Below are 16,347 nucleotides of genomic sequence, written 5' to 3' on the forward strand. Positions count from 1 at the left end.
TTTCCCTCTGATCAGATTCCCCAGCAAGAAGCTTACAAAGAAGAGTAGCCCTCAGGGCACTGGCAATTTCACCAGCCTGACTCCGGGCTTCACCACTGGTGGTGTGCTCTGTGAAGCCAGCCCTTTGATTGTCCTGCCAAGAGGTCCTAAAAGCTCTCCTGGGACATGTTCACACCTTCCTCACCATTGTGCCTCCAGCCCTGGGGCAGCTCCCCTGCCCTGGAGCTAGCTAGAGCCAACGTGTGTGCTGGGGGCCGGAGACGGCTGGAAATTGCTCCCCTGGAGAGCCTGCAAGCCGGTCATCACACTTGAATGGAACGATGGGGAGCCCACCATAATCCTGCCCTCCTAATGCTCCGTATCCAGGAGCCGCGGGTACGCTGTAAGGCTCGGTCTATGCTGGAGCTGGGTGGGTGTAAGGCAGCTTATGTCGAACTAACCCTGTCAGTGTTGATGCTACAGCCTTGCTCCCGCCAATGTAAGTGCCCTACTACGCCGACGTCATAACTCCGCCTCCCCCAGAGGCGTGGGGCTTCTGTCGGTGTAGTTAGGGCCAGGCAGTGTGCCCTAGACACTTACTTACATGGGCTGTTGGCTAAAATTCTTGTCAATTTCACAGCCGTGAAATTGACAAGAAAGGCTGGTAGGTCCCTGCCCCTGGCTCCCAGCTCTGGCTGTCACCCCTGAGGGGGATGGAGGGGGGGGCTCCAGCTAGAGCCTGGCTACCTGCTGGGAACCATGCTACTTCCTGGCTCCCATTTCCTAGCCGGGCTGCTGCCTGGGCTCCCCACTCCAAGCCGGGGCTCCCAGCTCCCCACAGAGCTCCCAGAGAGTGGGGCTGCTCTGCAGAGACCCTGGCAGTGTGAAGTTGGCAAGAATGTCAATTTCACCGCTGGCAGGCTCTGTGCTGTGAAACTGAGCTTTTGCGGGGGGTGGGGAGGGGTCACAGCTGGGGCTGTCACTTGGGTGTGGATGGGGGCTCCAGCCGTGAGCCCCGTATGACTTGTCAGTGCCCCACACTCAGCTGTCAGTGCCCCACAAAGCCCCACTTTAGTAGGTACAAGCACTCCAGGTGAGGACGCACTCCAGCGGCAGGAGGAGGGGAGTGTGGACCCCAGCAGCCGATTGAATTACCATGGTGTAGACAAGCCCTGAGGCTTTGCCCTGTTTTCACAGCTGGTGGCAAGGTGGACTTTGAAACCACACCGACATGGTTAATGCTTGGTTAGTCGCCAGGGGAGCAAAACACCTGCTGTCCTGCTGGCAGCCTGGGCTAGAGCATATGGTTCTGTTTGTTTGTTTTCCTCCCCCCCACGGTGTATCCAAGTTTGACCAGGTATTTGTCTGAGACCTGAATTGCACCTTCCTCCCATCTGGGTGCAGCACAGTGCCCTGTGTGTGTCCTCCAGGCATGCTGTGCCCTGCTAAGACGCTATGGGATAACTACCGGGGATTCCCCAGCACACATCGATAACAGCATGGCCTGCTGGGACACACCTCTGTTGAGTCATGCTTGCGTTGTGGAAGGAGCCGCTGTGTGAACACAACTAACCCGCTGGTTACAAAATGTGGCGGTCCTTAGTGGTGATGGGCTGTTCGCCAAGGATCCCCAAGTGCTCCACAAAGATTTAAACCTCACCACGACCCTGTGAGGTGTGTTGCTGTTAACCCCCGTCTGCAAATGGGGGAGCCAAGGTCCAGTCCGACTCGGGTTGAAATTCTCAGAAGTGGCCTCTGATTTTGGGTCCCTCCATTTTTGGGGCACCCACCATGGAACAGCTGGTCCCTGGCTTCCAAATATGCTGAGTCGCCCTGTCACCCACTGATTTCCCCTAGAGCTGTGGGTGCTCAGAGCCTCTGAAAAGCCGAGTGTCCCAAGCTCTATGGGGCAGGAACTGTCTCTTTGTTTGTGCAGCCCAATGGATCCTGGTCTTGTAGGCACGACACGAATACAATTAACAAATAACAATAAGTCGGGCACCCGACATTTAGTGTCCTGCAGAGATTCCTGAACAGAGCTGGGAACAGAACCCAGGAATCCTGACTCCCGGTCCCCTGCTTCGCCTACGCATGGTGTGGACGCTTTCCAGGAGGCATGGCCCATACGCGGGCCTAGTCACATTTCATTACAGCCGTGCGCCGGCCCCTTGAGGTTCACAATAATAGAATGTAGAGATGGAAGAAGACCCATAGGCCTGGTCACCCCGTTTTGCAGGTGGATAAATTGCTTGTTAAGCCGCCGGCGGCAGGCTCCTTCTAGAACTGGCAGAGCTGGGGGTTCTTTCATGTCTGACCTCTCCCCCAGATTTCAGAGAAGGGGTTCTGATGAATGGGTCCCCCCTCTCCCGCACACGATGTTCGTGATCCCCATGCCCTGGATCTCTTTGCTTCCTTGCAGATACCAAACTGTTGGAAAAGTCCAGCTTGCTGGTGCATTTCACAGAGAAGCTACAGGCTGAGTCCTTTGATCTCCAGGCCCCTAGGTAAGTAGAACGGATCTGACTTCTTCCTCCTCAGGCATGGAGGAGGGCGTGACACTTCCCAGAGCCAGCAGCACTGGGTTATATCCCCTCTGGCCCTACAATGGCTGCACTGTTATCTTTGGAAGTTGATAGGCAAGCGTAGCTGGCCCTTTCCCTGGTCCCTCGCAGCACCGAATGCCTCTGACTAGTGGTGGCAGTCCGTGCCCTGGGAAGGGGGAGGCTTTCACAGTCAGACCTTTCTTCCTTTCCAACAAAAATCCACTGAGTCAGCCAGGCACCGGTTCCTGGCTCCCCAGCTGAGTAGGAGTGGGAAGTGGCTCAGGATGGATGGAGACAGGCTTTCTTCTCTGTCAGTGCTGAGCCGCTGCTGTTGTCTTTCAGAGGAGACGCCAGTAACGTAAGTGATCTGAACCATAGAGTCCAAGTGACTTTTTTGCAAGAGTAAAGGGAGGTTAAGCCTGGGGGCTAGGCCAGATTGCATTGTGGGTAATTACGTTCTGCCTTCCTAGAGCCCCTGTGCAGCTTCAGTTTGATAGTGTTTTGCTTCTTCACCTCCTGCCCCAAACTGCTGTGAGTTTAACAGCTGCAATGTTCCCCCCCAGAATTAGCTGCACTGCAAGAGGTGAACAAAGCAATCCTTCTGCATGCGTGTATCTTTTGCTCTCTCGCCCCACAAAAACCTGCCAGCCACATTCTGCCGTGCTTATTCCAGCCGACAGTGGGTCGGGGCGCAGGATCTGGTCTGATCCGGCAATGGTAACGTTGCATAGCTAACCTTTAACAGCAGTTACGTTACGCAAAGATAAAGATAAAAATAACTTGACCACATTGCATGGGGGCATTGCTGCTTTCCTGGGTAGGGAGCAGCTTGTTGGACTTGCCTCAGTTAAATGCACCACAAAATCTGCAGCATGTGTGACATAGCAGCATTGACGTTGCAGCAGGAGCTCTTGGCTTTTGCCCTTGCTGACTTTGACGGCAAAACGGGTATTTTTAGTGTTACATTAAGAGCGACCTCTGCATTTAATAGCCTGGCTAAAGTAACGGAGAAGCCAATCGTCGTGTTTGTTTCATTAGGCCCTCGGCTTCACGCCTCACTGAGGGCAGCGGGGGCAGGAGAGAGCATCTTTGCTAGAGGCAGTTTGGCTTAACAGAGCAGAAACACCTGTGTTTACAGTATGATTTTCTGCTGCAAAAAAGCAGAAGCTGGGCTGTTTTCAAATGAAAGCTGCGGATGTACTGAAGTTCAGGCTCTGTTTTTTTTTGTTTTTTTTTAAATGCACGAAGCAAAACAATTCATTGCACCTTTGCCGTCTCTTTCTTGCACGCTGCCCCAGCGGGATTGCCCCTCTGCCTCAGGAATTTGGCCTCTGCTCCTGGGGAAGGCAGATCTTCATTAAACTCCGCTGCAAACTCAGCAGCTGCATGCTCAGAAGTGACTTTGGGTTTTTTTTAACCTGCCCTGTCTGTAGGTCAGGGCGGGAAACCAAGGGCTGCGTGCTGGAACCAGGCTTGGGCCCCACGGAAGCGCTGCAGACCCTGAAGATAAAGTACCAGGGGCAAATTGCGGAGATGAAAGACGTCAGTGGGGAGGTACGTAGGGGGGAGGGAAGGTCCCAAGGGTCAGCTCTTGTGGCCCTGGATTGTCATTTGCCCTGTTTTCTTAGCCCCTGCATGTGGGGGGAGTAGCCTGTGCCCACCGGTGCCAGGGGAGGGGTGTCCAGTTCCATAAGGTTTGGGGGGTACGGACCATGTTGGCAGTTGAGGAAACTTCCTCTCCCTGCAGCAGTCAGGCTGTCTTGGCTGCCTGGACCCAGGGCAGTGGGGTCGGGAGGGGTGTGGAAAGAGGCAGCCGTGAATTACGGCCCCCTGCTGATTTCAGCCCTTGAGCGTGGCCCCGTCTGCTTTCCCTGCGCAGGGCCGGTCTGGCAGGGCAAGTGGACAGGGCTGTGTGCCCTGGAGCTGCACTGAAGGGCCAGGGTCCGGAGGGGGCTCTCTTTGGCGGGGACAGGGGAGGGGTGTCAGTACTCCCAGGGTGTAGCCCACCTGCTCGCAGAGTCTCTGCCAACATCCCCAGCCGAGGTGTGTGACTGCTGGTTGGTGGCTGCTGCAGCAGTGGGAGAGGGAGGTGGGCAGGGAGCCTGTTTCTGGCAGCCGAGGCCGCCTGGACAGAGCCCTTTCCTTGTCCCCTGCCAGACAGAGTCCCCTCCTGACTCCAGCCTTTCAGTGTGGCCCCATCATCTCTTCGTGCCCCCCCCGATAACCTTACTGCACCCACCCTCATTTGGGAGCCTCTGCGCCATAGGTACAGGGGTTCGGTAAATCATAGGCCTGATTCTGCATTACTACACTGTGAAATTTTACAAACTTCTGATCATTGGAAGGTAAGGACATCACAGCGCTGGCTTTGCTTGATGAGAACATTTTAAAAATGTTGAAGTCTGGGAGAAAAGGTGTCTGTTTAAATAAGAGACGACCCTTGTAATACAGGACTGTTGCCAACCCGATGGCTAGGTACTGCCACTAGTAAGTGTGGACTTTGCACTTGCAAAGAAGGCAGGGCGTGGTATTGCAGAGCACTCAGCATTGCCGGATTTAGCTATAGGCAGCAGATTTCAAACAAACGAAAGGAAGAATTTTTTCACACAACGCGCAGTCAACCTGTGGAACTCCTTGCTAGAGGATTTATGTGGAGGCCAAGACACTATCAAGGTTCAAAAAAGAACTCGATAAATTCTTGGAGGATAGGTCCATCAATGGCTATTAGCCAGGATGGGCAGGGATGGTGTCCCTGGCCGCTGTTTGCCAGAAGCTGGGAATGGACGACAGGGGATGGATCAATTGACGATTACCTGTTCTGTTCATGCCCTCTGGGGCACCTGGCATTGGCCTCTGTCAGAAGACAGGATACTGGGTTAGATGGACCTTTGGTCTGACCCAGTGTGGCCAGTTTTATGTACTGTAGGTCTATAGACAGTACCATTATGGAGGCTGTAGGTTAGAGAGCAACTGGGGAACCTGTCTGCAATTCTGGCATCTGGAAAATCACTCTCTGTATCTACAAGCAGCTCCCAGACCTTTTAGTTTGTTCCTGTAGCTTGGAAATGGCTTGTGAATAGGAAGAGCATGCTGAATACTATAGGAAATGGTGTTGTAGCTGGGTCAGTTACAGGATGTTAGAGAGACATGGTGGGGGAGGCAATATCTTCTGTTGGATCAACTCCTGTTGGTCAGAGAGGCAAGAAGTTGGTCCACTAAAAGATAGTCTGAGTGTTGGCATGCAAGTGAGCAACAAAAAAACCCAACCTGTCATCATTCTTGTATCCCACTCCACACACCAATATCTCAGGTGGAGTCTGGTTTATGACTCACACCAGTTCTGCCTCGTGTGCTCCACAACCCTTGAGAAAGCTACGTCCACATATGTGCATTTCTCTTTGGAAGATCACCTGGCCTTTGAAATCTCTCTCTCGTTTGCAGTTGGCGTATCGAATTATTGAACTGAGCAAATTACTCAAGGCCAAAGAGTGTAAACTGCAGGAGCAGAAAACCAGGTAAGAATGCCCCCCAATCTCCTGGGTGCACCTGATTTAACACTGCTTCCTTCCAGGGCGCTTATCCTTGGGGCTTATTTTATACAGACACCTGTTTATTTAACCAGCATGAGGGGGCAGGTCTACTCTGCAAAACTGGCCCCTCCTTCCCCTACAGACCTCCTCCTGTGTTGGAATCACAATCTGAGGAGCCAACTTTAATGGCAGTAAACGTTTACTACTCTTCACTCCTACTAGCCCTGCAGAGATCACCCATCAAGCTGGGCGTGTGGCAGAGAAACCTGTACAGTGCATGCCTCGCTCTAGTCAGTTACCCCATTTCCAGCCTACGTTGTGTGTTTTCCCCCTCTGCCTGATCCACAGAGGATATGAGTCTGCTACAGCTCCCAGCTAAGGGACTTAAGCCTTTAGCTCAAGCTGGAGAGGCACGTGCTCTCAACTCTGGAGGCCCTGGGTTCAATCCCTGGTGGTGATCAAGATGGCAGTTGCTCCAGTTTGGGAGCTCACTTTCAGGAGTGCTGATAAAGTTTGGGGTGCAAGTCGGGGGGAGCCCATTCCCTAGAGGGCTGTCTCTTGGTTTGGCTCAGGCTGGCGTCCCTGAGCGGACGGATCTCTGAGCTGGAAGCAGAGCAGCAACAGCTGAAGGGCCAGGCGAAGGATCTGGGCAGCGGGAACTGTGCCATGAAGGCGGAATACGACGCCCTTCGTGAGCGTTACCAGCTCCGGGAGGGGGAGCTGCGGCGAGCGGCCGAGAAGGAGCAGGAGCTGATTGAGAGCCTGGTGCGGAAGAGAGTGGAAGCTGCCGAGCACCAGAACAAGAAGAACGAGAGGTTGGTTAAGGGTCTGTCGCTGCCCAGCGTATGAGAGAGTCTCGCCTGGGCTGGTGGGGGGCACAGGGCATGCAGACCCTGGGCACTGCGGAGGAGACCCGGTGGGGGATGCTGCTGCAGGGTCCTAGGGCAGGAGGGAGTTTTGCCCAGCCCTCCTCCATGGGAAAGCTGGACCCTGCAGTGCAGAGGATGGGAGCAAGGAAGGCAATATGCAAGGCTCTGCTCACACTCCCTGCGGCTCTGCCTGCCCCCATTGGAGTGAGGGGTTGTGTCAGTGTGCTGGAGCAGGGAACTCGCTTGCTGAGGCCAGTGGGAGCCCTTGGGTGGGATTTTGCAGCCAATCCAAAGGCCAGGGGATGAGGTTATCAGTGGGCCATGGGCATGCCGTGTGCTGGCTGTCTAGCGAGGGTGATGGGGCCAAACAAGCACCTTAGTATCTGAGTGACTCTCAGTCTTTAATGGCCTTATCCGTCCAGCCCCCTTGTGAGGCAGGTCTGGGCCGTGCTTCCTGCTGTACGGATGGGGGCACTGAGGCACAGAGCAGTTAAGGGACTGGCCCAAGGTCACATATGCAGTCTGTGGCAGAGGAAGGCCTTGAACTGAAGGTTCGCATGTCCCAGGTCAGTGCCCTAACCACTGGGCGATCCTGCTTCTTGAGTCTGGCTCCTTCTGCTGATGGAAATGGACCTGTTCCGTTGCCCTCTGCTTGAGCTTGCTTCTGGCCGGCCACCAGCTATGTTGCTTCCCTGTGAGGAAGACATAAGCCCTAATTATATTGCCAGCCAAGGGAGGTCTCTAGCTCACACAGCAGAGCGCTGCGAGACACAGTCAACCTGTGCAACTCGGTGCCAGGGGGTGGGATGAAGGCCAAAACTAGAACTGGGTTCGAAAAGGAGCAAGATGAGTTCACGGAGGGTAGGCCCACCAATGGCTCTTAGTAGGGCTGTCGATTAATCGCAGTTAATTCATGCGATTAACTCAAAAAAATTAATCGTGATTAATCACAGTTTTAATCACACCAGATAATGGAATACCAATTGAAATGTAGTAAATATTTTGGATGTTTTTCTACATTTTCATATATATTGTATTCTGTGTTGTAATTGAAATCAAACTGTATATTATTTTTTATTATAAATATTTGCATTGTAAAATGATAAACAAAAGAAATAGTATTTTTCAATTCATCTCCTGCAAGTACTGTCGTGCAATCCCTTTGTTTCGAAAGTGCGACTTACAAATGTAGTTTTTTTGGTTACATAACTGCACTCGAAAACAAAACAATGTAAAACTTCAGAGCTTGCAAGTCCACTCAGTCCTACTTCTTGTTCAGCCAATCGTTAAGACAAACACGTTGTTTACATTTACAGGAGATAATGCTGCCCACTTCTTACTTACAATGTCACCAGAAAGTGAGAACAGGCATTTGCATGGCACTTTTGTAGCTGGCATTGCAAGGTATTTGCATGCCAGATAACACTAAACGTTCTCATGCCCCTTCATGCTTCAGCCACCATTCCAGAGGACATGCTTCCATGCTGATGGCACTTGTTAAAAAAATGAGTTAATTAAATTTGTGACTGAACTCCTTGGGAGAGAATTGTATGTCCCCTGCTCGGTTTTACCCGCATTCTGTATATATTTCATGTTGTAGCAGTCTCGGATGATGACCCACCACATGTTGTTCGTTTTAAGAACACTTTCACTGCAGATTTGACAAAACGCAAAGAAGGTACCAATGTGAGATTTCTAAAGATAGCGACCCAAGGTTTAAGAATCTGAAGTGCCTTCCAAAATCTGAGAGGGATGAGGTGTGGCGCATGCTTTCAGAAGTCTTAAAAGTCTTAAATAACTCTGATGCGGAAACTACGGAACCCGAACCACCAAAAAAGAATCAGCCTTCTGCTGGTGGCATCTGACTCAGATGATGAAAATGAACATGCGTTGATCCGCACTGCTTTGGATCGTTATCGAGCAGAACCCAGCATCAGCATGGACGCATGTCCCCTGGAATGGTGTTTGAAGCATCAAGGGACATATGAATCTTTAATGCGTCTAGCACGTAAATATCTTGCGACGCTGGCTACAACAGTGCCATGAGAACACCTGTTCTCACTTTCAGGTGACATTGTAAACAAGAAGCAGGCAGCGTTATCTCCTGCAAATGTAAACAAACTTGTTTGTCTGAGCAATTGGCTGACCAAGAAGTAGGTCTGAGTGGACTTGCAGACTCTAAAATTTTACGTTGTTTTATTTTTGAATGCAGGGTTTTTGTACATAATTCTACTTTTGTAAGTTCAACTTTCATGATAAAGAGATTGCACTATAGGACTTGTATGAGGTGAATCGAAAAATACTATTTCTTTTGGTTTTTTTACAGTGCAAATACTTGTAATAAAAAATAAAGTGAGCACTGTACACTTTGTATTCTGTGTTGTAATTGAAGTCAATATATTTGAGAATATAGAAAACATCCACAAATATTTAAATCACTGGTATTCTATTATTGTTTAACAGTGAGACTAATTTTGTTTAATTGCACAACAGCCCTAGCTATTAGCCAAGGTGGTCAGGATGCAACCCCACAGCCTGGGTGTCCCTCGCCTCTGAGTGCCGGAAGTTGAGAATGGGTAACGGGATGGATCACTTACTGATGACCTGTTCTGTTTATTCCCTCTGGGGCACCTGGCATTGGCCACTGTCAGAAGACAGGATGCTGGGCTAGATGGACCATTGGTCTGATCCAGTCTGGCCGTTCTTAGTTTTGGAGCTGCCAGCTGTAGATTGGATGCAGATGTCCTTACCCCTGTGTCCTCCCGCCCTGCTCCCGGTAAGGGCTAAGAGTGCCTGGCTCTGCTCCCACCTTTGCTAGGCCTAATGCAGTTGCCCGAGAGCGAGGCCCAGGCAAAGGGGACATGCAGCTGGGAAGGAGCCGCATGGGTACATCCCAATGCCCTCTGCTTGTCCTGTCTGTCCTTGTAGGATGAAGCAGGCCCAGCTGTCCCGGGAGCTGAAGAAGGCGACAAAGAGAACCGTCTGTATCAACGTGTAAGTAGCTGGGACCCCGGGGCGCTGATGAGGCGGTGAGACAGACCCCGGGGGGGGGGGGGCGGTCATGCAAAGGGAACATGGTATGTCCCAAGAGAAGTCATTTGAGGCCCATCCCAGGAGTGACCACCCGGGTCAAGCCTGGCAAGAGGCCAGAGATGCTGGAAATGGCTGGGTTAGTGCTGAAAAGCAACAAGTCTCAGCCTGCGGGCATCGACCTCCGAAAGGCTCCCCAGCAGCCATCTTTTCCCTGGGCGCGGTTCGCAGCCAGCGCCCGGCCCTGCCTCCAGCTGGAGTGCATCCGCTCCTTAGCTGCTTGCGGCTGGTCCTCCTGAGCGCCTCTCCTGACCCCACCTCCCAGGACGCTGTGGAGGAATCGAGGAGGCTTCTGGGTTCCATCCTCGCAGGCGGAGAAAAGCTCCTTAGCACGGAGCAGGCTGGGCCCTGCTGGCGGCGTGTGCTCCGTGACGCCGCGGTCAGTCCTGGTGCCGATCGACCTGGCTCGACTCTCTGGGCGTCTCCACCTGAAGACATGGCACGACAGCAGCGTACACGCTCCCTGTAGCGGCGGGAGGAGTTCCCTCGCTCTGCTGTGAGGAGGTGGATTTTTCACACCCTGAGCGGTGTTGCCGTGCCGGTGTAGGTTCCCGGCGTAGACCAGCCCTCGGCAACATCAGTGGCCTTCTGGAGCTTAGAAACAAGCTGGCCAGCCGCTCTTGCTTGTGAGTATCCACAGCTCAACGGAAACACTTTAAAAATGATCGTGCATCCAGCCAAAAAGCTCTTGTTCTCTGGCCACGGACGTGATCTGATTTTGGCACGTGGGGGGAACTCTACCAATGAAGCCTGAAGCTCATGACCCCCAGCCTAGCGAGGCTGTGATTGGCCCATGACTGGGCATTCCTTCGTTTGTCTGCACCTCTCATCTCCATGGCATGTGTGATAATTGGTCTCCGGACGGTTGTGTGGTCGAATTCCAGGTCTCCTGACAAAATAATAGAAATCAGAAGTGGAAAAACACTATAAGCTCTTCTAGTCCCTATGCCCTGGCCAGCATTTTTACCTGTAGAGGGTTGTGATGGTCCTTGGGGTACCCAGGACGGAGAAGTGGAGAAAAGGGGTAACAAGGCGACTCTCAAGCGCTCTCCTCTGGGCTAGGCCAGCCCTGCTCCTGCATGCAGGTTAAGAATAGATGAGTCCTCTTGAAGCATTCCCCTGCGATGGCCAGCCCCTGACACTGGCTACTTCCCGAAATCCCAGATCCTCTACCCCAAAGGTGCAGCGTCCCCCCACCCTGCCATTTACTAGTTTTACCTTAAATCACCGCTCCTGTATAACACCCAGCCCTTGTAATAAAACCCAAGAAGGGTTGTTTAAGAAAGGACAGCGGTTCAGCTGGAAACAACAAAATCCTAGAGCACGACCTGGTCCCTATGCTTCTTAATAGTTCCCGTTCTTATCAGGTCAAGTTGTTTTCCTCCAAAGTTCAGTCTATTGCAGAGCTGGCTGGTTTCCCAGGAACCAGGGTCCAAGCTTTCAGCGAACACACCGCTCTACAAGACAGCTCCCTGGGAACGGGTGCAGAGGGCCTCTCCCCCCTCTGTGTTGCACAGAATCGGTCTGTTGTCTTTATTCAATGGCAGGGTGAGCCCCCGTCTGTTGTAGCGTTCCTGTTTACCGCCGAGTGGGTTTGATTGTTTGCGGTTGTCGCTGATGCTTTCCCGTTGACTGTTCTGGGATGGGGCACTGGTACACAACTGAGCCTCATGTGACGTCACCCGCTGGCTACGGGAGGGGTGGCCATTGCCAAGTAATATTACTGCCTGGTGACTCCTTTTTAGCTTGAGACCATAAGGGCATTAAACTTCAATATAGTCCCAATATCGCTTACATAACACCCTTACACACATCTTGCCACGATCATGCATATGGGGAAGTCACGAGCTTTGCGTCCGATGAAGTGAGCTGTAGCTCACGAAAGCTCATGCTCAAATAAATTGGTTAGTCTCTACGGTGCCACAAGTCCTCCTGTTCTTTTTGCGGATACAGACTAAGCCGATTGCTACTCTGAAAGCTTTTGATAGAGACCTTACACGTTACCCTTTATGGGTAAATACCCTGCAAGCAATGTATTTGGTGTAGTGAGTCTGCCAGGCCTGAGACGGGAGTTTGCCAAGGGGCCTTTGTGTCACAGTGGTAAACAGCACTTTAACCAGTACAGCTGTGTGTTTACTGGTAGCCTGTATGCTAGGGGTACTTTGCCGGTATAGCACCCTGGCATTCCTATGCCAGTGGTACCACCCATGGCCCGGGTGTGGGCACAGTTCTGTCGGTATGAAGGTTATGCCCCGTTGTCCCAGGCTAACTGCCTTTGCACCGGGGTAGAGCCACTTAAACAGCAGCAGGTTCTAAACAGAGCTAGCTGAGGGGGTACAAAACCCACCTGCAGATGAGCCTTACCCAGCCCCCCAGGCTAACGTGCTGCTTTGTTCTCCCCACAGGGAATTGGACGAGGTGAAGCCGAAGCCGGAAGAGGTGAAAGTGCCCATCCAAGACCTGGTGGAACTGGAGGGCTGCGAGAAGCTGTGGAAAAGGCCCTTCAGGTAGGAGGCTGCTGCAGGGTCGTGGCAGAGGGAGAGACACACACACACAGAGAGACACACAAGGAGTTAGCAGTGACTGGCATGTGGATGAGCCTGAAGGGGGAGCTATAAAAGCTCTAGGCTGGGGGGGAAGAAAGGATAATTGATTTCCTTACTGGTGCCCGGGCTCTGGGCATTTAACAACGCTCAGAGATACAGTGGGATCTGAGGGAGGTTCCTGGCCTGGTTTGTAAGGCCCAGAAGTGTCTGTATAGCAGCCAGTGAGAGACTGTCTGATCATCCTGCTGAAGCAGCCCCAGGACTCATCCAGGCCTCAAAGAGATAAGGTCAAAGTTACGTGGGGGACAAGGGGAAGGGCAGCTCCCGCTGTGCAGTATTTGCGAGAGAGGAGACCCACCCTTCCCACTCCTCCTCAGCCTGCAGTGAAGGGACTAACCTGGGCAGGATGACCCCCCGCGCAGCGGTGGAGAGGAAGGCGGAGAAAAGTCCGTGATCGCTTACAAAGAAAACGATCCCGTGGCTTGCGTAGTCTTGCCCTGCACGTGTCTGCGGTTCTGATGTGCAGATTCAACGACTGCCGGCCCACCGGGCTCCGACCAGGTGGCGACGCGGCTGTGTGACTCGACTCCCTCACCTTTCCTGTTTGATTGCTCCCCGGTTCCACCGTTGTTTACTTTTAAGCACTAGAGATGGGTGAAACGCCCAGCTCAAACAAGAGCCGGCCTGAGCCTCCGCCCCCCCCAAGCCCCCGTCAAACCTGAGCCACGCTGGAAGATTCCAAATTTTAATTGATTCTTTTTCTTCTGAAATTTGGCTGCTGCTTTTCAGGCAGCTCCTCTGAGAACGCATTGGTCAGTGCTCAGCACAAGAAGCCCGTTCTATCCGTTGCCCCAGCACCTTGCAGGCTCACAGCCTTTGCAAGGGAGGTTGGTTAGACCATGGGACTGGACCCAGGAGTTCTGGTCCTGGCTTTGGCACTGACTTGCTCAGTGACCTTAGGCAAGTCCCTTTGCTGCACGCTGCCTCAGTTTCCCCTTCTGTACAACGGGGGACAGTGATGCTTATAGGAAGTTCTAGCCTTGCAAGGGAACAAGGAGTGTGGGTAACCTCATGGGAGAGTCTGTTCTCTGGAGATTTCCAGCCTGAGAGGTCCGGCTTCGGTTGGGCGTGGAAAAGCATCCACATGGCCTGGATTCTGCCTCCCAACTGCTAGAGGATCACTCATCACTAGTGCAAAAACCAGGCCCTTCCAGCTCGCTGCCCCATCAGGAACACCCCTCCCTCTCCGGCTTCTCTCCGGCACCCCGGTCATCTCCCATGGCATGTTTGGCTAGTTTTGAGGAAGAGACATGCTGAGCTGTGTGGAAAATACAGGAGTATTCCCACGGTCTGGGAAGGAGCCCAGCAGTGCCGTGTGCTGGGCTGTGAAACAAGGTCACCGAGCCATAGGGATTACAGATGGACAGTGCCTCCTGGGTCCCACCTAATCCATCTGCTTCAGCTAAGATTGGATCATCCACTGTGGTGTATTTTCTACCTAGACATGTAAACCCAGGCTCTGCCCCAGTGCAGGGGAAAGTCCAGCCTTGGTTCCTCCCAAGGGAGGAGGGACAGTGGCCAAGCGGGCCAGTCCCATCTCTGGTTCCTATGGGTTGCCCTTGGGTTCCTGCGGGCCCTGTTAGTAGCCGTAGGCAGGATGGCCAAGACAGGGTGAGTAAGGGGCGAAAGAGCAGAGCAGATGGAAGCCCTCGTGCCGGGATTCTTCACTCTGTGTTATCCCAAGGGAGAAACGCAAGACACAGGCACCGTAGGACTGGCCCGACTGGCTCAGCCCCAGGATCCGTCCAGCCCGTGGCCAGCGCCAGCTTGTTCAGGGGAAGGTGTGAGGTGAGACCCCCCCCCCACCCACAGCAGCAGATGGGGGATAAACGGCCCCTACCCTGATCCCTAACTGTGGTTGGCTTAGGCTCTGACTCAAGCAATGGCCCGTGATGATTCTTTAGCCCCCGAGCCCTGCGGATGCGTGGCACCATCTGGGCTGGTGTTCGCTGCAGGAGCAAAACTCAGGCACCCAGCTCCCGCCCTCGCTTAGTGATCGCTGGATTGGGCTCCCCAGCTGTAGACCCCCGTGGGTGCATTGCCCATGCCACGCCGCAGCCCCAGGTGCCACTAGGCACTTCATTTCTCCCCCCTGCCCCGGTTCCTGGCCCACGGGAGGGATATTGACCGGAATACAGGACAGGATTGAGGTGAGGCCCCCAGCAGGCAGTGGTGGGGAGGAGGTTGAGCATAACTGGGTCCCGACTCCCAGAGAGCCGAAACTTGCTCCTGTGTGGCTCCTGTGTGGCCAAAGGGCAGAGACCGAGACACTAGAGGTGAACTCCTGGCCACATCGAGATCAATGACAAAACTCCCATCGATTTCATTGGGTCCCAGCTGTCACCCCAGGTGGGTAGGTGAAGGTTTGCCATCCCCTTGCTGCCACTGGCCCGAGCGCAGCTTGAGCCAAATTCTTCCCCCTGACCTGGCCTGTGGCCCATGGCCAGGTGGGAGAAGGGGACGTTGTCCAGAGGGCTGGGTGAGCCGTGACCCGAAGAACAGCCCCGTCCCGTTCCCAACTGCCTTTTGCTCATCTGTTGCCTCCTTTTCTGTTTGGCTTTCGCTGTAGATCCGCCTCCGCCACGTCCATGACTCTGGCCCGGTGCGTGGATGTCTTCAAGGGGCTGCTGGAGTAAGTTTGCTGCCGTGTGTCCTGCATCGCCTGGGACCCGGGATTTAATGCACTTCCCAAAGGTCTGGGTAACATCGATTGAATGGTGGGTCTAAGGGGCCCTCATTCCCCTCCCACCCTGCCCTCTGTTCACCGGGCTGCTGGCGTACCGGCTTGATCTCTCGTCGTTCAGACGGGACAAGGCTCAGCTGGGCTGGCATCAGGCCCCATGTTCTCCAGGGGCCGTTTGCTTGTTTTGTGACCTGGGCCCGCTCTCACTAGTTTCAGGCTGAAACGAGGGAATTCCATCAGCAGCGGATCAGAGGTGTGCTACCGCTCCATGCCCATCTGCCTCGTCACCTGCCTGCCGTCCCGAGTCAGCGACGTCCAGGTAAAAGCTCGGAGACACCGGGGATGTGGTGGATGGGCAAACCGATCAGCGTCTCCCTCCTCCTCCCGTGAGCCCGCCACGCTCCCGGGCTCTTGCTCACTTGCTTTGCTCCCCCTGGCAAACGTCTCGTCTCCAGGTAGCTGGTCCACCCACTCCAGCCCTGTTCTCTGCACCAGCTGCGGCCAAAGGCGCTCTGGAAGGAGATCAGCCACTGCCCTGGCCCAGGAGGCTGTCCACCCGGCTCCGGAGGGAGGCTCTCCACTTCCAGACAGCACCCAGCTGCTCTGTTTTATTCTGTTCTCCGTCACTTCCTGTAGCATCCTTATCACCATAGTATCTGAGCATCTGCCACTCGTGCGTTCGGTAACCAGACCAACGTCTGTCACGTGTGTTCTCTCATCCCTCCAGGGGGAGAAGGGCGTGCAGGGCAGCGAGGGGCTGGGTTTGGTAGGGTTTTAGGGGGTAGTTTTTGTAATACACATCTTGCTCTGTTTTTTTGTCTGGGGAGCATGAGACTTGGAGCGGAAAGTGGAGGGTTTGGGATGGTCCGTAGTTCCTGGGGGAGTTTGTTCCAGCCCCTGGGAAGGTTCTCACTGTTGAGCGTGCCGCTGGGCCAGTGGGGCAGAGTGGTCGACAGCGACCCTCTTCCAGAGCTCGGCGCAAGCTTGTCAATATCCCGGGCCCGGCCATGGGGCGCTTGGAAGATAAGGACTGCGACCAAAAGGAGG

The 16,347-nt window shown here is 53.7% G+C and overlaps 1 protein-coding gene across 1 annotated transcript in view; it reads left to right on the top strand.

The window, feature by feature from the left end:
* ATG16L2 (autophagy related 16 like 2) overlaps positions 1-16,347 on the top strand; it is a 60,795-nt gene that overhangs the window by 17,828 nt on the left and 26,620 nt on the right. The window contains exons 2-9 of the mRNA XM_048838690.2: positions 2,399-2,483; positions 3,956-4,076; positions 5,964-6,037; positions 6,625-6,867; positions 9,850-9,915; positions 12,417-12,518; positions 15,187-15,249; positions 15,511-15,619. Of these exons, the coding sequence (XP_048694647.1) occupies positions 2,399-2,483; positions 3,956-4,076; positions 5,964-6,037; positions 6,625-6,867; positions 9,850-9,915; positions 12,417-12,518; positions 15,187-15,249; positions 15,511-15,619 (863 nt within the window). The remainder of the gene's footprint in view (positions 1-2,398; positions 2,484-3,955; positions 4,077-5,963; positions 6,038-6,624; positions 6,868-9,849; positions 9,916-12,416; positions 12,519-15,186; positions 15,250-15,510; positions 15,620-16,347) is intronic.

The sequence above is a fragment of the Caretta caretta genome, chromosome 1 (assembly GCF_965140235.1).
Source record: "Caretta caretta isolate rCarCar2 chromosome 1, rCarCar1.hap1, whole genome shotgun sequence".
Taxonomy (NCBI): Eukaryota; Metazoa; Chordata; order Testudines; family Cheloniidae; genus Caretta; species Caretta caretta.